Source organism: Anabrus simplex, chromosome 1 (genome assembly GCF_040414725.1).
Source record: "Anabrus simplex isolate iqAnaSimp1 chromosome 1, ASM4041472v1, whole genome shotgun sequence".
Taxonomy (NCBI): Eukaryota; Metazoa; Arthropoda; class Insecta; order Orthoptera; family Tettigoniidae; genus Anabrus; species Anabrus simplex.
The window spans coordinates 648,634,214-648,657,472 of record NC_090265.1 but is presented as its reverse complement, the minus strand read 5'-3'; the positions used below and the strand labels follow the sequence as shown (position 1 = coordinate 648,657,472).

The 23,259-nt window shown below is 38.7% G+C and overlaps 1 protein-coding gene across 4 annotated transcripts in view; it reads right to left on the bottom strand.

Moving 5' to 3' along the window:
- The window catches only part of trc (Serine/threonine-protein kinase tricornered), a 101,833-nt gene that overhangs the window by 5,727 nt on the left and 72,847 nt on the right, over positions 1-23,259 (bottom strand). For all 4 annotated transcript variants that reach the window (XM_067135780.2, XM_067135781.2, XM_067135779.2 and 1 more), the window contains 4 exons: positions 16,121-16,238; positions 13,346-13,485; positions 13,047-13,226; positions 9,337-9,648 (listed from right to left, as the gene is read on the bottom strand). In XM_067135780.2, coding sequence (XP_066991881.1) covers positions 9,337-9,648; positions 13,047-13,226; positions 13,346-13,485; positions 16,121-16,238 — 750 coding nt within the window. The remainder of the gene's footprint in view (positions 1-9,336; positions 9,649-13,046; positions 13,227-13,345; positions 13,486-16,120; positions 16,239-23,259) is intronic.

Genomic DNA, 23,259 nt, shown 5'->3' with positions numbered 1-23,259 from the left:
CACAAATAGACTCACTGTGTTATTCAGCAATCTTTCTCCTAACCGGCAAGCAAAACTGAACATTCCTGAGGCTAACAGCTTGCTCCTCGAACGTGCAACTTATCCTATGAAGTTCAGGAATTTAAGGCCGTTTTCCGTAATTGTGCAACTGTGGCGATGAATCTTACCCGAGTTGGAAATCACATTAGTTTCACAAGGGACGACAAATAAAATTTTCAGGGCTAGGAAAAACGTGATCGTACTAAGCGGTAATAGCGAAAATTCGTGACACGATAAGTGGGGTATTTTTTACATAGATTTAATACAATGAGAATCAGGACTTTGAATTTACGACATTCAAAGTGGGAAAAAGTGTTAATGAGGATCGCACTAATGAAGTTTCACTGTACTATGGTGTACAATAGACTCTCAATTATCTGCTGCAGATTAACCATAGAAGTTTCAAAATTTAAAATTTTAAGTGCAATAACACTGAGGTTAGTTTTCAAAACTTACGCTACAAACTTACGCACAGATAATTTCAACACAGAATTTGCTCAATAGTAAAAACATTATGTAGATGATTATGTAAATATAAAATTGCACACTATAATCTATAAAATTAACCCTGAATCTTAACTTTCTTCTTACAACGCACCTCCCACTTCTTTTTAAAGTTTTTCCTGCATTAAATTATTTGGTAATTAACTTCAAGAGTAATCATAAAGAAAACTTTGCTCTTCTATTAACTGCATGTGTCTGATGTTATATTCAGGATCGTTTCTCATTTTCACATGAAATAAACTGCTTCTGTTGCTCTGTAGCGTATGTAAAAAACTGATTCCGTCTGTAGGTCTGAAATACTATACACATCAGTGGTGATGCTAGCGCTCCACCAGACAATGTGCAGCAGTGCATTTGTTACTATGGCAGCAGCCTCTTACAGCCTATGGCTTTAATTACAGTAGAGTCTCAGCATTAGTTGGTGAGAAAATGGGAAACCATGGCAAACCATCTTCAGGACTGCTGGCAATTATAATCAATCCCACCATCTCCTGAGTGAAAAGCTTACAACTACACAAGCTGGACAGGCAGCCAACTAGTTGAGTGTAAATGAACTGATGTGGTCCACAGACCAAAAGAAGTATTAGGTAGTAAATCTCGTGTTCAATACTGCTAAATTTAAATATTAATGAAGTCACGGGCACCAACTTCAGGAGGGGAAGGAAGCATTTCACTTCCTACACAGAGACTTCTGAAAAAGCCTCATCCTTAAGGATTAGATCACAAGGTAAAGATTATCTTACTCATATATGCCTTATCACTCATCAGATTGAGTGGAGACTACTTATTATGAACAATTTCAGCAATGTTGAATAATAATTATTAAGAAGCATTATATAAGATGTAGAAAGCAACATAAATTTGATGCTTAGTTAAATTCACTATAAACTGGTATAAGTATATAAAATTGTTCCCATTAAAGCATAATAATACCACCGTGTCTTATTATCCATACAGTTTCTCAGATTTGTGATTTAACATACTTTTGATTTTATGGACATCTCGTAGCCCCTAATAGTCTGTTAGAACGGAAGTTTACAGAACTTTTATTCTGAAGGTAATTTGTTGGTATCCACACATCTGATGAATCGTATGGTAAAGATATTACCTTTATAAGATTAGAATGTATAGGATATGTCCATAAAAGAATGGAGTTAAAATTGAAGAAGTTGGTTCACGATATGAAAGGGGAAAACTACTGGATAGTGGGGTACTTTGTGAGGCGAGGTGGAAATAGGATTTCTTCATTTGAAACAGATAGTTTGCAGGATTATTATGGTATGGCAATAACAGGAGGCTGTATGAGCAAGATTTCTACAGACTACAAGCTCCAACATCATCTGTGCGGATGGGAAAACTCAAAATGTAAATGAAACTTAAACAGTATGATTTGGAACCGTATGCCTCAAACAGAAATATACAGAGATTGTAGACTACGAGTGAAATGAATAGTAGCAGAAGAGAAACAAAAGTCTTGGATTGATTTTACAAATAAATTGGAAGAAGTAAAGCAAATTCCAAATTGCTGTAAAGTGTTATTAGAAATACCAGGAGTAATTATGAGCAAATAAGAGCTTTACAGAAACCAGATGGGAGCATCACTAGGGAAGACACAGAAATAAGAGAAATGATGAAATTGTACTTTGAGAAGGACTCCAGTCCTAAAGCACAGATTCAGTCAAGCTGCAGTGATAATACATCTGAAGAAATGCCACCAACTTGGAGTGAAGTAGAATCAGACCTTAAAAGTATGTGCAATGAACGAGCTACTGGCTTTGATGAACTAAGTACAGACATGATTAAAGCTGCTGGTCCACACGGAATTCAATGGCTATATATGGCAATATGGAAGGATAAAATAATACCAGATGACTGGAAAAAGGGAGTTACTGTATAGTTCCCCTGATCAAGAGAGGAAGTCAAAAAAGTGCAGCAACTATAGAGGGATTACCTTACTGTCCCATAATTTAAACATATTTGAGAAGATTCCTGAGAAAAGATTAAGGAAAATTATTGAACCCCAAGTGCAAGAAGAACACTATGGATTTAGGAAAGATAGATCAACTATAGACCTCATATTCACACTGAAAATGATATTACAAAAGCACTGGGAGAAAGATCGTATATTGACATTTGTAATCGAAACTGACTTTCAACCTATGAGGTCGTGTTACGTACATTTAGTAAGCCTCTGTGACTCAGGCGGCAGCGCGCCGGCCTCACACCGCTGGATACCGTGGTTCAAATCCTGGTCACTCCATGTGAGATTTGTGCTGGACAAAGTGGAGGCGGGACAGGTTTATCTCCTGGTACTCCGGTTTTCCCTGGCATCTTTCATTCCAGCAACACTCTCCACTATCATTTCATCTGTCAGTCATTAACCCTAGAACTGCAGACTGTCTATCTAGAAGACTGTGCACTGTTTCGTCAAGTGCGATCATCTTTCTGACAGACGATGTCATTCTTCCGCCGTAGAATTACAACTGGACACCAGATGGCAGTAATAAAGATACCACCTGAATACCGATACTTTTATCTTCACTTTTAAAAGTCTTTGAAAAACAAACAGTGGTTTGGAGACGTTTATTTAGCTGTAGAACTGAAAGTATTTACTTTCATATGTTCTCAGAATCAAGATGGCAGCCTGCTTTGTTGATGATTCTGAAATAGAGCACTTGATTTTCGAAGATCTTAGTGACAGTCTAACGGTGACAGTCATTATTATGTTAATTCCAATGAGGAAATTATTCCTGAAAGTAGTAAAAGTGACATTGAAGTACAAGGTGCCTCAGAAGTAACGGGAAATTCCGATAAGCGGAAAGATGTTCAAGTCGGTGCAGGTTATATTATTATAGGCATTGTGTCAATATTTGAAGAAACCAGTGAGGGGATAAGTATGAACTGTTGATATTTGTGTAGACTGTTATAAATACATTGATCAGAACACAAGAAAAAACGAAACTGAGTAAAGAAAACTAAGATAAACTGTACGTTCGAAACTCGTGAAAAGAACTCAAAATCCGTTTCGAGAAAAATATTGTGTTTTACTTAGCATTTGAAACGAAAATTGAAGAATTGTGGGGAAATATATAAGAACATACTTCTGGCTTGGCCCTCAACAGGCGACTTAAACGCACTCTACAGTGTGATGGCAGTAGTGCCAGACCTGTAGCTTAGATCCTTTCCAACAGAACAAAGATGGCCTAGGCCACCATAGCTTAATTGCTAGAGCAACCGACACAAAATCGGGAGGTTGTGGGTTCAGATTCCACTGGTGTACTATTGGCCATTTTTGTTCTGTATTTAACATCTCTTCAACACGTACTAAATGTGTGTATCACGACCTGATAGGTTGAAAGTGAGTTTTGATTACAATGCGGTCGTGAAAATTCAATATTCATTGGCATTTGTGTTTCTAGACATCGCAAACCATTCAATAGTGTCCCTAGAACAACTTAAAAAGAAGAATGTATCTATGGTACTCATTCAGAGAATAAAATAGCTTTATGATGAGTGCTACAGCTGTGTTCAAGTAGGAAATGGATATTCAGATTGGTTCCAGACATCTAGAGGAGTGCAACAAGGCAGTGCCCTTTCACCATTACTATTCTTCAACATCATGGATGAAATCATAAAAGAAATGAAGCAGAACACCAACATGGATGTTAAAGCATTTGCTTTTGCAGATGATACAGTTATCTGAGGAAATAGCGAGATGGAAGTCCAGGAAAGGCTGAACGTCTGAAATGATCATCTGAAAAAATATGGACTGAAAGTAAGTGCTACAAAAACTGCTGCACTGTCTCTTAGTAGACAGAGAAGTAAAGATAATATAATGCTGGAGGGGGTGCAATAGGAAACAGTAAACCAGTATCAGTACCTTGGATGCATAATATCAAGTGACAACAGAATACAGCTTGAATTAAATAACCATATTCAGAAACCCAGTCAATTCTATCAGCAAGTTCGATATCTGCTCCGGAATAAACTAGTGCCGCTAAGATCAAAACAAACTCTGTTTTGAACGTACTTTGTTCCTACATTGACTTATGGGTTGGAAACATGCACAACTACCAAAAAAAAAATGACAGCATGCTTCAGAAATGAAGTTTCTAAGAAGCATGCTTCAAAAGACTAGGAAAGACAAAGTAAGAAATGAGAAGACTAGAGAACAAGCTGGAATAAATCAGTTTCTGAAGGAGACCATAACTAGGGCACGTTTGCAATGGTTTGGTCAGGTCAAACGTATGACAGCAAGAAGAATTATAAAACAATGGTTGCATACTGAGATTACTGGAAAGAGACATGTTGGAAGACCTAGGAGGAGATGGCTGGACCAAGTGAAGGAAGATATCACATCCAAAGGTATCAACTCTGATGAAGTCTTGAAGGAGCAGGGGTACACGAATAGACTAAAATGGAGAGCACTCGTAAACCACACCTGGGAAACTGGAGTGGAAACTTGATGGTGATCATGATGATGATGATGCCTCAAACTGTTATTTCAGCAGGTAATTCTATATAGGCTTAAGTTAATGTTTCAAAATGACCGGGCGAGTTGGCCGTGCGCGTAGAGGCACGCGGTTGTGAGCTTGCATCCGGGAGATAGTAGGTTCGAATCCAACTATCGGCAGCCCTGAAAATGGTTTCCCATTTTCACACCAGGCAAATGCTGGGGCTGTACCTTAATTAAGGCCACGGCCGCTTCCTTCCAACTCCTAGGTCTTTCCTATCCCATCGTCGCCATAAGACCTATCTGTGTCGGTGCGACGTAAAGCCCCTAGCAAAAAAAAAAAGTTTCAAAATGATAATCATGTCAAAAAATGAGATAATAATGTTTAAGGTATATATTTATTGAATGAATCAATGACTTCCCGCAATTACGAGTCACCACAATGGTGAAAGTAAAGCGTATAAGGATATAGAATGTTTTATCATATAGAAATATAGTGGTAATATGGATTTTTTTAAATTATGGAGGTCCGAACAAATGAGATCTTATGATACAGTTTCACATATTTTCATGGAGATATCCTCTTCTTCAAGGTTCGAAATTACAGTCAGAAGACTAATCACACGCAACGTAAATTTAATGGAATTCAATGAGCAGGAAAAATTCTCTTCCCACTGACAGGTTACATGTGGTTTATTCTAAAGTGCAATGCAAGTATAAAGTATCCTTTTCATTCAATGAGAATGAAGTGTTTCCAGCAACAGAACGAAAAATGTTCAAAACAAACATTTTAAACTCTGAAATGAATACTATATACAAACGAATAATCCCCCACACATTTTGCGTCAGGGTTGTTACAGTGCCCCTAATATATACAAAACAGGAAGTTGATATTTTTCTGGCTCCTCTGTTTGCAATTCTGTTCTTGCCACAGCCAAGAAGTGTGCTGCATACATATCATATTCGGTGTCCGTTTAAATAGTAAGTAGCAAATGTTTAGGATCACTGGTGTGAGTTCACGTTATAGGTTGTTCAGGCTAAACAAAAGCTCCACATTATTGAATATGCAAAGCAAATGGGTAATCGTGTTGCAGGATGAGGATGAGGACGAGAGTTGCAGTAGAGTACTTGACTGGAGGAAAAATAAAGCTTGTCTTGAACAGACTAACAATAACCAGCAGGCATTTTGGAGTTTTAAGGCAAAGTTTCCCAAAATCCAAAACTGGATATACAAATATGTGACTGAAAAGAGACAGTTTGGATGTGTGATTATGAGTGAAATATGTCTGTTGAAAGCTAAATTATGGGGTGTAAGACTGGCTGTGGATGTCTCACGTGCATTCTTGAACAAAATAACTTACATTTTTGTAAGAAAAGAAACACTGTGCAATGTCTCCAGTTGATTATGAAGGAGAGATAGTGAATTTCTACAGATTTATTATCAGTTCATACCAGAAATATTTGTATGTATTCTCATGAATTGCTAATGCTGATCGGATGCAAGTATGTTTTGAAATGCTGCGGGAGTATACTGTAGGCTGCTAATGAAGTTTATGATGCGAGAAATACATCTTCTACCAATTTTCCCACACTCTTAAGAGGTTGTGAGTATGAAGTGTGTCACACGTGAGAATTTGGCCCTGTAGCTGGATACCCTTCCCAACACCAACCTTATGTGGAGGGCTGTATGCACTATTGTGTGTTTCTGTGGTAGTTGGTTCTGTGGTGTGTTGTGTATGTATAAAGAGGAGAGTACTGAAATAATGCAAACATCCAGTTCCAGAGTCACAGGAATTAACCATATTGTACACGATTACAATCTCTGGTTCAGCCAGGAATCAAAACCGGGACCCTCTGAAATGAAGGGCTCTGAGCTGACCATTTAGCTATGGATATGTAGTAAACTGCTTCATAATTTTATAATTTGTGCAGTGGAATTTAGAGTTTTCAACAAATATATTTTAATAAAGCTACGCAAACATTAATATCTTTTTTATATTTCCTCTCCTAAAATTAGTGTGCAAGGGTTATTCGATGGTGGGGATTACAGTGGAACCTCGATTATCAGTTTTTGGAGGGGCCACGAATAAAAAACATATAACACGGGTAAACGGAAAATCCAGGAACGAATGAACCATCAACAATTTGGCTAAACATAAAAAAAGTGAAATATGTATACTTATAATCTTAAAAACTCCCCTAAACCAAACTACAGCCCCAATGGGCCGTCCGCCTACTAAGTGACCGCTGCTTGGTCCGAGGCCTTCAAATTACAAGGTGATGCATGGTTAGTGTGACGAATCCTCTTGGCTGTTATTCCTGGCTTTCTAGACCGGGATCGCCATCTCACCATTTAATAACTCCTCAATTAAAGGTAATCGTAAAATGAGTGAACCTGCCCTCATATACAGGTAAAAATGCCTGACCTGGCCAGGAATCGAAACCAGGGCCTCCAGGTGAGAGGCAGGCAAGTTAGACCGCGGGGCCGGCTTCAAACATTAATTACTGGTACGCGACAATCTCAAAACTTTACATTCAGTTTTACTGCGGAACTTTTGTCAGTTTCCTCTGAAAACTTCTTTTAAGTTCAGCAACTTTGATAAAAAAATCTAATACCCGTAATGCCAAGCCAAACAACAATCGACCACAAGTAGTTTTTAATTATCTAATCTAATAAAATAAAGTACATTCGATACAAAAGCACCCAACATGATGGCAAAATCCCTTTATTTTTAATCTTCCATTGTAATTTGGTCACCGGTATACTGTTCGTAGTCAGTTTATAGAAATCTTGTACCGCGTAAATTAGGTCCACGTTGACTTTTAAAGGTTATGTTGAACTCGAGAATATGGTTTCGAATGAAAGTAATGATCCTACAGTTCTCGAATGCATTATATGCAATTCTGCCTGTCACTAATCACAATCAAATTGGAAAGAGAAAAATATCATTAACACTTCCGAAATGACGGTTATTCGCGACCTTGAGCTCAGCTGGAAAGCGCGCTCGCTGTACAAGTCGGTACGAGTGCGAAATAATACAAAGTTTTTAAATGTAATGTGCGCAAATAAAACGACTGTGGTTTTTTATAACATTTTAACACAAAAACATGAAATTTCCAGTCTTATATTAGGACCAAAACAGTAATAGGCAATCCCAAAACCTCGCATGGCTTTATGTATGTAAGGTACATCTGTTCTGGACTCGATAACATAAACATATAAGATACCGTAATATTAAAATACTAAATTTGTGTTACTTAAGGTGCAGTTTCGATTCCTGCCTGAAAGCCCGGCGACTATACAGTGCACTGAGGGAAGTGCCAAAAACCTGTTCCGGCGATACACTTGAAAAAAAAAAGTAAAAAAAAAAAAAATAAACATGTAACCCAGGACAATAATACACACGTTTAGCAAGTAAGTAGAGGTGTCAAAATGCACTCTGTCTCCTTCCAATTGTTGTGGACACACTCTGCTTTATGATTTCCGAGGATTCTCTAAACAATACCACCTGAATGCCATGCTAAGATGGTCCTTTATGCAAGTTCACCGCCGATTGCTTTTCCAGTACCAGTATGGTACAGTATTTCCTCAAATTACCGCAGTTACTGCAGTTTCTTGGGGAAAAAAAAAAAGCGCAATCAAGGATTTAGCGTTGATGGGACTGAAATTTATGGACTGTTGATCCGGGAAATCGATTCTTCGAGGAACGGATAGTGAGGGATTTTTATTAATTAGGATGCTCGCGGGACCACGTAATTTGAATGAATAATACGGGAAAACGTAGTTTCCAGGAACATATAATTGAGGTTCTACTATATTCGTGTAAATAAAGAAAATGCTGTTATTAAGTTGTTTAAAAAAATAAACTTTTATCATTAATCAGTATGGGTACAAGAAAAATTAAGACGAAAATGACTCGTAGTCAAAAAACAAAAGACACACATGTTGATAACACTTTAATAACAAAGAATTTCAAAATAATATCTTCATTAGCAGGGGGAGGGGAAGACAAACTGTTGGCTAAAATGCATTAGGGAACAATCGATTTAAGTTCCACTGTCCTCATAATATAGGCACTACCAACACTCAAATTATTCAAGAGTTTATGTACAAAGACTCCACTGAATCTTGAACTGTACCCTTTTTTACTTATTGAATGATGCTGAATTGAAGACTCCTTTTCTTATGATGTTATTAACAACACGAGTCTTTCATGACCTTGCCTACTATGGTCTTACCCTCTATTTCCCCCTCATGCAGCCTGCTTTATGCCCTGAGAGCTTAACTACCAAGCTGGTTTTCATAAGAATATGGATGACAATAACGCTGATATACTCACGTATTTCTAATTTAACATCTGGGAAGTCATCAAAATTGGACGTATCATCGATGGAGCGAACTTCAACAGGGATTGCAGCAGGACGTTCACGAATATGATCCCAGTCCACACCACGGAAAAAGGGAACTAACTTTAACTCATCCATACCACGCTGTGATCCTAGACGACGATCGGACTCACAACAGAATTTTACTATAGTCTCTTTTGCTTCTTCTGAAATTGGTACCTCTGGTGGAAACGTAAGAGTCTCCCGCCAATTCATTACCTTGCGGTAAGTCTCTTGAGGATTCTCACTGCAGAAAGGTGGATAACCTGGGAATCAGACAAATCAAAATAATAATAATAATAATAATAATAATAATAATAATAATAATAATAATAATAATAATAATAATAATAATAATAATAATAATAATAATAATAATAATAATAATTTCTACAGGGACAAGAAGAAATGCTACAGTTGATACCATATGAAGATTTGCAGCACTATTGGTCATCAGTTCTGAGTACTTGTGTTTATACAATAAACTATCTGATAAACTCTGTTACAACAGGGTTTGTTTAAGTACATTTAACTGTAATTATCTGGGCGTTGTAACAGGGTAGGTGCCCTAAGATTTGATATTTCTATGACTCCAATTGCCTGGTGTGAGTATGGACAAACTCAGGGATAAATTACAATGAGAACAGCCACTATCAGAGCTGGAATTCACAATTTGGACCACTAAATGTACTAATTTTCCACTCTGCCACAGAACAGCATGACTTTCTCATGTTTGACTAGAGTACGCGAACCTTTTCTCGAGCCCTAGTTCCCATTCAGCACTATGGAGCTCAGCGCTCAAGAAAAGGTTCGCGTACTATACAGTGGAACCTCGATTCTCCGTTTTGGGAGGAACCACCGTAAAAAAACGTACAACACGGGAAAACGGAAAATCCGGGAATGAATGAACCATGAACAATTTGGCTAAAAATCATAAAAAAGAAATATGTATACTTAAAATCTTACAAACACCCCTAAACCAAACCAAACTACAGCCCCAATGGGCCTTCTGCCTACCAAGCGACCGCTGCTCGGTCCGAACGCCTGCAGATTACGAGGTGACGCATGGTCAGCGTGACAAATCCTCTCTGCCGTTATTCCTGGCTGTCTAGACCGGGGTCGCCATCTCACCATTAAATAGCGCCTCAATTAGAGGTAATCGTAGAATAAGTGAACCTGGAACCAGCCCTCATATCCAAGTAAAAATGCCTGACCTGACCGGGAATCGAACCTGGGTCCTCCGGGTGAGAGTCAGGCAAGTTCGACCGCGGGGCCGGCTTCAAACATTAGTTACCGGTACGCGGCTTAAAGGTCTCGCAACTTTACATGCAGTTTTACCGGGGAAACTTCGTCGGTTTCCTCTAAAAACTTCTTTCAGATCAGCAACTTTGGTCGGTCAAACTGTTCGAAAAACCTAATAACATCAAGCCAAACAATCAACCACAAGTATTTTTTAATTCTCGAATCTAATAAAATAAAGCACATTGGATACAAAAGTGCCCAACATGATGGTGAAATCCCTTTTTCTTTAAATCTTCCATTGTAATTTGGTCACCGGTACCTAGGTACTGTTCGTAGTCAGTTTGTGGAAATCTTGTACAGCGCAAATTAGGCCTACGGCCTATATCGACTTTTAAAGGTTATGTTGAACTCGAGAATATTGTTCTAATGTAAGTATCGATTCTCAAGTTTTCGAATACATTATATTCAATTATATCCGTCACTAATCACGATTACATTGGAAAGAGAAAAAATATCCTCAAAACTTCTGAATTTACGGTTATTCGTGACCTTGAGCTCAGCTGGAAAACGCGCTCGCTGTCCAAGTCGGCACGAGTGCGAAATGATGCAAAGGTTTTTACATGTAACGTGCACAAATAAAACGACTGCGGTTTTAACATTTTAACACAATAACGTGAAATTCCTAGTCTTACATTAGGACCAAAACAGTAAAAGGCAATCCCAAAACCACCCATGCCTTTATGTATGTAAGGTGCAACATCTGTTCAGGTCTCGATAACGTAATCGTATAGGCTACGATAATATTAAGATACTCAATTTGTGTTACTGTACTTAAGAAGGAGCAGTTTAGATTCCTACCTGAAAGCTCAGTGACTATACAGTGCCCTCAGGGAAGTGCCGAAAACCTGTTCGGCGATACACTCGGAAAAAAAAAAAAAGTAAACATCTAACCATAGACATTATGTACACGCTTTGCAAGTACGAACATTTGACGAAACTCGTTCCGTCTTCAAGCAGAGCTGTCGAAATGCGTTCTGCCTCCTTCCAATTGTTGTGGACACTCTCTGCTTTATGATTTCGATTCTCTAAACAATAGCACTCGAATGCGATGCTAAGATAGTCCCTTATGCAAGTTCACCACCGATCACTTTTCCTCTTCCTCAAATTACCGCAATGACTGGACGTTAACACCAAGATCCGCAAGTATGCCGTAGCCGTCCTTTCGTGAGATACAGTTTCTTGAAAAACACGTGATCGAGGATTTAGCGTTGATGGGACTGAAATTTCTGAACGGTTGATGCGGGAAATCGTTTCTTCGAGAAACGGATGATGCGGGATTTTTACAACGTGACTTAATTAGGATGCTCGCGGGACCACGTAATTTGAACGGATAATACGGGAAAACGTAGTTTCGGGGAACGTATAATCGAGGTTCTACTGTACATGTACCAATACATCAAAAGGTGAACTTATAAAACAATTTCTCATAATAATCAAAAGTTTGGGGAGATGATGACAAGTGGTGAATCTAAAATGTTCTGTTCTCTTTCCAGAATTTGTTACTTATACAGCTTACTGCTCAAGAACATACACAGACTAGAAAGAAGATGAAAACACAAACAAACGATAATATAAAGAGCAAGAAAAAAACACACACACACAATATGAAAGAAGAAAAAATTGAATGCAGACTTTTACAGTATTAATATTTAACAAAGCTACATAATAACAAAATTTTTTCTCAAAATATCCCTTCCTAAAATTAGGGTGCAGGAAAAATTTGATGGCAGGGATTATTTGTGTATATATGTTAATAAGGGACCTGCCAAATAAAAGATGATCTGCAAGGAAGAGGAGTGGAATTGTGTAAAATTGAAGAAGTGTAATTGCATAGGCAAGCAGACCCGGCCAACAGCTGGAAACTGCAGACGATGATGATGATGAAGAAAAATTGTATAGGCATATGTGGAGAGCGCTCTTGCACCACACCTGGGAAACTGGAGACGGTTAAATGATGATGGTAATAAGGGAGCAAAATGAAAAGGGAATAAATTGAGTTTTCAAGACTACTTCCATTTCACTATAACCTTGTACAAATGAGTAGACAGCTTAATTTATGTAGTCTTCATCACATTTTCAGACTTGGAGAGTAATCAATACACCTCATCTTCACACCAATATTACTGATTTTGGAAAAGGAGTGAAACTAATTTCATCTTCATATTTAAGGATATGACTGACTAACATGACAAGTTGTAAGGATATCAATTTTTCCATATCCAAGGATTAAAATTATGGTCACATGAAGTTACATACTGCATAACCTCTTTAAAATATTTATGATTTAACATGCTACCATAACATAATACAATTACATCTCTTCGCTGTACAAAAAAGTGGTGAATAAACATATTTAGCATACCTATAAGCATTTCATACATTATGACTCCAAGACTCCACCAATCACAGGCAGGCCCATAACCTGTCTGTAAAAATACTTCTGGGGCTATGTAATCAGGTGTGCCAACCGTACTATACGCTAAAGCTCTCCTGTTTTTCTTCCAACTCTCAGCTCGTCGTTTGCTGTCCATGGGACTAGAAGCTGAAGATAACAACAACATTGTTTTAACATACTACACTCAATCTTAGTTCCTTTCATGAAAAGTATTGCTAAAAAACTTTTAAAAAAACGAAATAATGAAACTTTAATGGTAAACTCACTAAAATCAGAGGGCTTGGCTTGACTAAGATCTCGATAGAAATCAGTGCGGTGAGACTTTTTAAGGCCTGTACATAAACCAAAGTCAGAGAGTTTGATGTGACCTCGGGCATCTAACAACAAGTTGTCTGGTTTAATATCCCTGTAACAAATACAAAACAAGAAATAATGAATGCAAAAGATTGTTTCCTGATATTCTCAGTACATCTTTTTACCGTATGTATCAGAAATCCTAAGAACAGATTTACAGTACAAGTCCATTATAGCGAGAATTCATAACGGCGAAAAATTTACTCGCTATAGCAGATTGTCGCTATATCCGATTTTTGTAAAAGTCTGGAAAACCCCCATACACATTAAAATCGGTTTTAAACAGCAATAAGTTTGTTCAAAACTTGCGTTTTCGCGGATGATATCCACACTATGGCTTACTTTTTTGTTATTTTTCAAAATTCGATACTATGTGGAAGTGCAGGATTAATTTCATTCTGAAAAAATTATAGTATCACTCCAGAGGCTTCTGTGGCAAACATTTCTATTTTCTTCTTCCAATGGCATCACCTAATCTAACCGTATATGTATCATGAAAACATATTTCAAGCGCATGCAGAGAAATGATAACCTCCTTGCTAAAAATGTACATGAGAATAGTCTTCCCGAAATTTAACTAGATGCCAGAAAATATAAACTAACCTCAGAAATCAATGATACACTCTGCCATATCTTACTTAATTGCAGTATTTAGCATTAAAATTATGCAACGGTTTATTCAGCCTTTATTTTTAACAAGTTAATAACTGTTATCAGACATGTTATTTACGCATTTATTAAAAAAACATCTCATCTTTCATTTTGAATTTTCTTTACGGAACAGCAGAGGACGGGTATTATTAATCGACTCCGACATCACCTTTGAATGTCGACGAGAGAGCTCGTTAGTGGATATAGTGAGGAAACGATACCAAAGGTGATTGATCGCATGCAACATAATCACTGGGGTGCATAAATATTGGTAACGGAAAAAAATCATGCACGCTTAATTGCTCATAAAAACGGATGAGTCAGTAATAGGTCTCACGCTATAATCGAAGGATAATACACAGTTTAATATAGGAATTTTGAATGGACACACAAAAAGTGTTGTTATTATAACAGGGTTCTCGTTATATGCTGTACTCGCTATAGTGGACTTCTACTGTATTTATCAATATAAAATAACAACACTCATCATATGTTGAGTAAAAGATATTTGCTTCAAAATCAGAGTTCTAAAATAAAACTCTTCCTGACAATAAATTAGTTACTCTATTCCATGTTTAGTGGCCAGCCCTGCAATGTGCAGGGTGAAATGTCTGTTTCGTACCCTGACGCCCCAGGCTTGATTCCTGGTCAGTATAAAGATGTTAATCCTTGACTGAGTGCTGGAGCAGGGTTCATTCAGTTCAACTGAACAGCTATCCAATGTGAGAGGTAGCAGACCTGGTAAAAAGAGCCAAGGTAAACAACCGAGGATGTTGTCGCCCTGACTGAGAGACTCTCCAATATCTGAGGGCCATGTGCCTAAAAAGGCAGTATGTGTCACTAGTTGATGTATCCATCACCGACAGGACAATCGCTTAGTATCTGCATCATTACTTTAGTGTACTTGTTCCCTTTGTGTTCCGGCCTTGCCTTCCTGTCAGCCCTCCTTCCCTTTCATACAGAAGGCAAAATTCTGCTATAAAAACCAAGTATCAGGTTAATATTAATAAAGCACAGACAGATGTACAAAGCATTTAAAATGTTGCCAGTATGATCTCCATAACAATTCTCCATAGATTTAGTTATCAGCTCTTGGACTTAACTTTTATACGACAGCCACTGATATTTACCTTATTTTTCATTGTATCAGAAATGGGTACAGAACAAAATAGTTTGTAAATAATACGCTAAACTAAGTTTTCCACAAGCAATTTTCCTGCAAAACCAGCTTTAAGGAAGAGCGATTAAGTTCTATGTTTTAGGCTCCCTCTGAAGCCATCCCTCCAACTGTCTATTTTTGAACAGCATTACAGTTAAGATTCTACTCTCCCTTATCTTAAATAGTCTACAAAGTTTCATGAAAATCCATTAATCTGTTTTTCTGTAATGCTGTGATAGACAGACAAAAATTAAACTGAACAAGACATAGACCTGTCCTGTCTGGTATATAAAGTAATAGGTTAATATTCAAAAAGTACACACAGAGGGACGACACAGTTAAAGGATTTCAGTATCTCCTCTTGGCTTAATTCATACAATGCCTCTGGTACTAGGTAAGTAGGGTAGGACAGCCAAGTGGTAATGTCCCCAACATCTCATCTAAGTGACTGCAGATTGAATCTCAGCCAATGCACGGGGAATTTTTGAAATTAAAAGTCAAGTTACTGTGAATCTGATTCTACATAAGACTGGAAGTCCCATGGCAGTGGTATCAAAAGCTTTGTAAAAAAAAAAAAAAAAAAAAAAGAAGCTTTGGTTCTTGATAACATCAATACTGGCAAAAAGCACTCAGTAACTTGTCCCAAAACCAGGCCAGTTCTACAGAAGCATAATCTGATAATTACCAAAATGACTGACTAAAACTTGAGAATAGTTGGATGAATAATGATTTTTCTTAAATATGTAAAACTCATTTCCACTAATAAAAACACAGTGAACTTCAGTGACAATCCAAAACATTCTATGGTAATACGTAGATTCTTTTCCTAGTTACATCCACACTAACAAAGAAAAACAAAAACAAAACATGAACCTACCTATGAATAAAACCCAGCTTGTGTATAGAATCTATGGCTAATGCAGTTTCCGCAATGTAAAATTGTGTGCACTCCTCAGAAAGTGTATCCTTCTTCATGAGAAGAGTCATCATGTCTCCTGTAACAAAATAAGACAATTGTTTCACTACAAATTACCAAATAATACTTAGCATACATTCATTTCCAACTTATTAACAATCCCTCACTAACCACAGGCTTGCATTCAGTACAGATTTCTGCTTCCAGAGGGGTTAACCATTGATAACTGGGAGAGTTGCAGATAGATTCAAATCTAGGATTAGGGTCCATGAACAAGAAAAACAACAGCTATGATGTTTGGTCTCCAAAGAAAACTTGACATGCAAATCTAAATGAAAATAAAAGATAGAATCTCTCTCCTGATAATGACCAGTCAGTGTGTCTATTTTATTATGTGTTCGTATCTTTTTATACCTGGCTGCTCCTTGTTATGTAGTTTTATGAAGCCCAACAAACATTAAATTTCTCCTTAAGATTAAGGTTGATATTGCTCTGTGTCCTGCCTATGTGTCAGCAATGTAAATGAGCCATGGAACTAGCAAAGCAAAAAGAACTATGCACAATTTTCCTGCCCAATCTCATGGACCATTGTATAACATGAAATTTATTGCTCCCTGAAATAACAAGCATCTGTAACATGATGAAGTTACTAGGTTATGTCATGCGATCTGTAATGGTAGAAAGTTTGAAGTTAGATGAACGCCGTAAAACCATGGCACGGATATTGACTTTTGAGGTAGAAAGGCTGTAGTTTAGTACTACACATCTAGCGAGTATCATATATGGTGACTTTGTGGCTGAGTTGGTAATATGATACCATTTTTATCCACACCTACCAGGTCACATTACAGTACTTATTCATTCACCCACGATGTATTTGAGAAATGCATTCACTGATCTGCTGCTAATTTATGGAGAAAGAAGCCAGAATGAACTTGATTCTCAATGCATCATGAGGGTTTTCTTAACAGAAAGGTACTAAGTACAAACATGTTCTAATACCTTAAATGACTATTATAGTCAACTGGAATACCTGAAGGTGCCAACATCAGCCAGTCGCCTGTTAAGTGAATACTGCACATCAATACATTTCACCCATAACATCTGCAGTTGCACCAGCAACTCCATAGACGTGATTTAGATGCTCAATAATATTTTTCAATGGCCATTTCAAGTGTAGTGGGGTGTAAACGTCTGGTGTGGGATCATGGGCGACTACCAAACTGAACCGTATTTCTCTGACATCTATCTGATGGCAACACACTACTTTCATTTTCTTCCAAAGGAGCTCCCACAGTTGCCAGAGAAACATGTCACTGCTCGACAGATTATGAATGTGCTTTCAATAGAATGGGACCTCACTTCATAGATCAGTAGTCACCTGGAACCATCTTCACCATGATTCATATCCTGTCACTTTACTTTTTTCTGTGGCGGTCACTTAAAGCAGGAAGTGTATGGACTGAAGTCTGAAAATCCTGATCACCGAAGCATGCCAAGCTGTTACACCTTACAGGTTACAACGAGCAAGAATATCTTTACGTCGTACTAAAATCTGTATAAACCAACAACGTCAACATTATTTTTTTTTTTGCTAGGGGCTTTACGTCGCACCGACACAGATAGGTCTTATGGCGACGATGGGATAGGAAAGGCCTAGGAGTTGGAAGGAAGCGGCCGTGGCCTTAATTAAGGTACAGCCCCAGCATTTGCCTGGTGTGAAAATGGGAAACCACGGAAAACCATTTTCAGGGCTGCCGATAGTGGGATTCGAACCTGCTATCTCCCGGATGCAAGCTCACAGCCGCGCGCCTCTACGCGCACGGCCAACTCGCCCGGTGGGTCAACATTTAGAGTACTTGCTGCGCTGAGTGTGCAGGGTACCCTGCTTCCTATCTACAAACCAGTATGTCTTAGTCCAACCTGACTATGTAACATTTAAAAAAAAAAAATATTTTTTTTTTGCTAGTTGCTTTACGTCGCACCGACACAGATAGGTCTGATGGCGACGATGGGACAGGAAAGGCCTAGGAATGGGACGGAAGCGGCTGTGGCCTTAATTAAGTTACGCACAAACATTTGCCTGGTGTGAAAATGGGAAACCACGGAAAACCATCTTCAGGGCTGCCGACAGTGGGGTTCGAACCCACTATCTCTCGGATGCGAGCTCACAGCTGCGCACTCCTAACCACATGGCCAACTCGCCCGGTACTGTCCTTTTCAGGACCAAATAAAAATTCACTCATTGGAACAAGTAGGAAAGTAGTCGTATCCACTGTAAACGGCATACAGTGGAAAGAAAAAGCGTACCAACCTGGGAACTGAACCCGTTTCCTGGCAGATGACTGGCACATATGGAATCTGTTCATAGTCCTAACAGACACTTCCCGTCCAAATGCAAGGTACTGTTACTCGCAGCTGTGATCATTTCAAACATTCATTGTAGTTTATGTATGGCCAGTATCCAGTATTCGGGAGATAGTAGGTTCGAACCCCACTGTCAGCAGCCCTGAAAATGGTTTTCCGTGGTTTCCCATTTTCACACCAGGCAAATGCTGGGGCTGTACCTTAATTAAGGCCATGGCCGCTTCCTTCCCACTCCTAGCCCTTCCCTGTCCCATCGTCGCCATAAGACCTATCCGTGTCGGTGCGACGTAAAGCAACTAGCAAAAAAAAAAAGTTTATGTATGAGGGGCGGGCAGGCCGACATGACATTTTTGTTCCTTTTCACTACTTACGAGAGCTGTAAATAAAGTAGTGGCAATATTCACAGAACACAATATTTAACGAACTAACAAGTACAATGTTCCTTCAATGTAGTCACCCACAAAGTCTATTACATTTTGTCAAATGTTGGGAAGCCGTTGGGGATTGTTGGCAAGGCGTTTTCTGTTGATGACAGCGACGGAGCGCCCTACAGCGAGCCATGTCAGGAAATTCCTGGACAGTCCATCGATGGTCTACGGAAACATGATCACTCATAATCTCAATCTGATCTTGAGGAATGGACGGCCAACCTGTGCAGTGCAAATCCACAGTCTCACTCCGACCTCCACGAAACATCCTCACCCACTATGCAACCGTCCTATACAGTAATGTATTATTACCACAGGCTTCAGGTAATCCTCGATAACATTCTGATGCATTTCTGCCACGGGCAACTTGTAATTTAATCCACGAACACTGATCACCTTTCAAAAACATGCTTTTGGGTGGTGAAATAGACATACTTCAATTTAACGCCACACAGCAACAACACTTCCAACTGGATGCCCGTCAAATGCACACTATAGCGCCATCTGAGCGCTCCCATATCCTATTTGCACATAACTGATCTCCTGCGAGTATATGGACTACGTTGCCACTACTTTATTCACAGCCCTCGTAAAATGACCTAATGGATACATATCCTCTTTTTTTTAAAGTCCTTTATAACCTGTATTCAACTGTGTTTTATCTCTTCCTTCTTTCCAATGTTCATCCAGCTTTCTTCTTACCCTACGAGCTCGTGGGTGAAGCACCTCCAAAACACATATCAGGGGTGGGCAGGCTGATCTGTCACGTTTGTTCCTTTTCACTACTTAATTTGACCAAATGGGTATATATATATATTAGTGTTGTTCTTAGTCCTTTACCACCTTCATTCAACTGTATCTTTTTTAATCTTCCCTTTTCCTATTTTAATCCAGTTTTCTGATTACCCAACACTTCCCATATCAAAAATGAGAACTGTCACGATGGCCACTCAGTGAGTGTTGAAGGTCCAAGTCAATTCATTCTGTTCTGCATAACCCTGACCCTGTACATGATACCATCTGAACCTTAATATCTTCTGATGGTATCCTTCTTGTGATGATCACTGTTCTTGCTTCATTTGAGGGACGAAGATACTATGATCAACAGCCCAATTTACCATGTTAAAGCATCCAAAGTCTAGACTTCCAAACCCTCGTGTACAATTTCCTTTTCCTCCTCATTCAAACAAATGTCCCTTCATATCTTTCTTCTCATTTCAATAGTTTTAAAACATTTAAAAAAAATATTGGTAGTAAATTTTGAATCACGTGTACTCTCCACAAGAGATCTGCTGTTTTGTTTGTTTGTTCATTCATTCATTCATTCATTCATTTATTAGTCGCACCTGTTGCTGACAGGGTAGTTTTGAATAATTGTAGCAGTAATGCCATCGAGCAGAGATGAGTGGCAGCAGAAGAGACAAAGCACACTTCAACAAAGAGCAGTCAGTGTGATGTTATTGTTAACAAGTGTCAGGTACTTAGGACATTGAAGTCCTCCACATTTGATACTTTTTATAGACTTGGGACATTGCAGTCCATCGCATTTTATTCTCCTCCAGTTCAGTGATATTAAAGCATCCAAAGCCTAGACTTCCAAACCCTCATTTACAATTTCCTTTTCCTCCTCATTCAAGCGATTGTCCCTTCATATCATTCTTCTCACTTCAATAGTTTTTGATATCTTCCTAACAAATAAGTTATAACGAGTACTAAAGCACGGATTTCTAAGAAATATCAAACAGTATCCACAAAAATGGAAAAAATAAGTATCGACCTGTGCAGTGCAAATCCACAGTTTCATTCCGACCTCCACGAAATACCTTGAACCACTGTGCAACCTCCCTATACAGTAATGTATTGTTACCACAGGCTACATGAAAATAGGATCAAATATTTGTTTCGTAGAATTTTTACCTTACTGATTGCTGTTGTTATGAGATTGTCTTGTGCAAAGCTTCTGCATCTGTCAGCGAAATTTTATCTGCACAGTGAAAAATGTTCTTTCAGTGTCACATAACATCACAGGCTCACGTGAAAAGCAACACAGTTCTTCTTCAGTGAACTCATCTTCAATAACTTGCTTCACCATAAAGCTTTTTAGAAACTTGAAAATGAAAATCCACAGCCTGTTTCCAGTCATTCGACCGGGTCAGAAATGGAATAAATGAAGCCCCCATCTAGCGGCGAGGATAGGAATTGCGCCAGCTGCCGAAGCCTGTTGCACTCCTCTGGGACAATGATTAATGGATGACAGATGAAATGAAATGGGAGAGTGTTGCTGGAATGAAATATGACAGGAAAACCGGAGTACCCAGAGAAAAACCTGTCCTGCCTGTGCTTTATCCAGCACAAATCTCACATGGAGTGACCGGGATTTGAACCATGGAACCCAGCGGTGAGAGGCCAGCGCGCTGCTGCCTGAGCTACAGAGGCTCTTTTAGAAACTTGACAATTTTGTAAATGAAAATTTTCAGTGATATCTTACTGAGCTTATCAAATGCAATTTTAGCTACACTGTGTATTACTAAGGAAAATGTTGCTGACATTTCGTGTATCAGAAAAACTGAATGTTACAAAGAATAATTTTGAGCTTCCAACTGTGTTATACAGAGGGGTCAGAATTTAAAAAATGTAGGCACTCTTTGATAGTCAACATTAATGGAACAAAATGACATACCATTATATTTTTGAATGGGGGGGGGGAGGGAAGGTTATTTTGTGTGTTCAAAGTGATCCCCATTAGCAGCCAAACAACGTTGATTGATGCCTCTGAAATGCTAACCAAACTATGGCTGTTAGTGTTGCCAGTGTGATAGCCGCACAAGACGCCTCGATGGTTTCTAGTAGCTCATTCAATGTAGCTGGCTTCTGTCGATAAACTTCGTTTTTCAAGGTCTCCCATAGGTAGAAGCCAAGAGGTGTAAGGTCTGGAGATTGTGGTTGGTACTCAACAGCTCCTCTTCGACCTATCCATCATCCAGGTGATTTTCATCCAAGCAGGCTCCGACATCTCTGTGGTAGTGAGGTAGAGCGCCATCTTGTAGGTAAAATATTTCATTTCAAACACCTCTCAGATGGCAGGTAAAATCAATGCTTGCAGCATATGAAGATACATCTCACCAGTTATGGTACCTTCAAAGAAGAATGGGCCAATCAAACCGTGCGATGACAGACCATACCACACAATAACATGTTTATCCACGTGAACGTGAGGATTATCAGGAGCCCAGTACACGCAGTTGTGCAGTACCATTCAGTTTAAATTGCGCCTCGTCAGACAAGATAATCATCTCTGCAAACCGTTCATCCTCATGAGGCATGCCTTCAAACCACTCTCAGTACTCCGTCCTTTGATCTGGGTCGTCCTCGCTCAAAGTATGCAGCGATCTTGGAATGTACACCTTCCACTTTGCAGCTTTCAGAATTCGTCGTACGGTTGATCAGCTTACACCACTTTCATGTGCACCCAGATTCACAGATTTTTGAGGTGACCTAGTAAAATGTTACAGCACAGCAGTGCTGGAAGCTGGACTTGATGCTTTTGGTCAGCCAGACCTTTTCTTATGCACATCTTGAACAGTACCATCAGCTTCAAATTTATCCAGAATACGATAAATTGTTGTACGTACATATTACGCCATTGCCCTTGTACCTCTATCATGTTTTTGTACTTCTAGTACCACTTCAATATGGCCTTGCATTGCTCAAACAACAATCATACTTCATTCATTGCTGCACTGTCATCTGCTGGAAAATGCGCGCCAAGATTGTCGTGCCATTCACATGACCTTTATCATCTGTTGAGAAAACGATGGACTATGCTACCGTACAAGAATTGCAATGATATGTCATTCTGTTCCACAGATATTAACTATCAAAGAGTGTCTACATTTTTCTGGACCCCTCTGTAATAGCAGATATTTTGGAGAAACAGTTAAGGATATACTGTATTTTTTCTTGAATGCCATTTTTAGTAAAATGTTCTTGGGCTATGGCAATACACACACCTTCTTCAGCATTTAAAGAATACAAAAATGTTTTAAATTCACCAATATGTTCCACACAATATGACACAACCTGTAACCGCAAACCCTACCAAATTAAAACCGCCTGAGGTGGTACAAGCAAATTTGGAAGGAGTTAGCAACATTTTTTAATTCTAACCCAGTGCCTTTATAAACACTTTCTTCATGCCGGAAACAAGAAGATCCACAAATTTGTATTGGCTTTTAAAGTTTCAGCAACAACGTAAACTGTAAGCAAGGCAGGTTAGGTGAACTACAAGTAAAGAACTTTTAATCC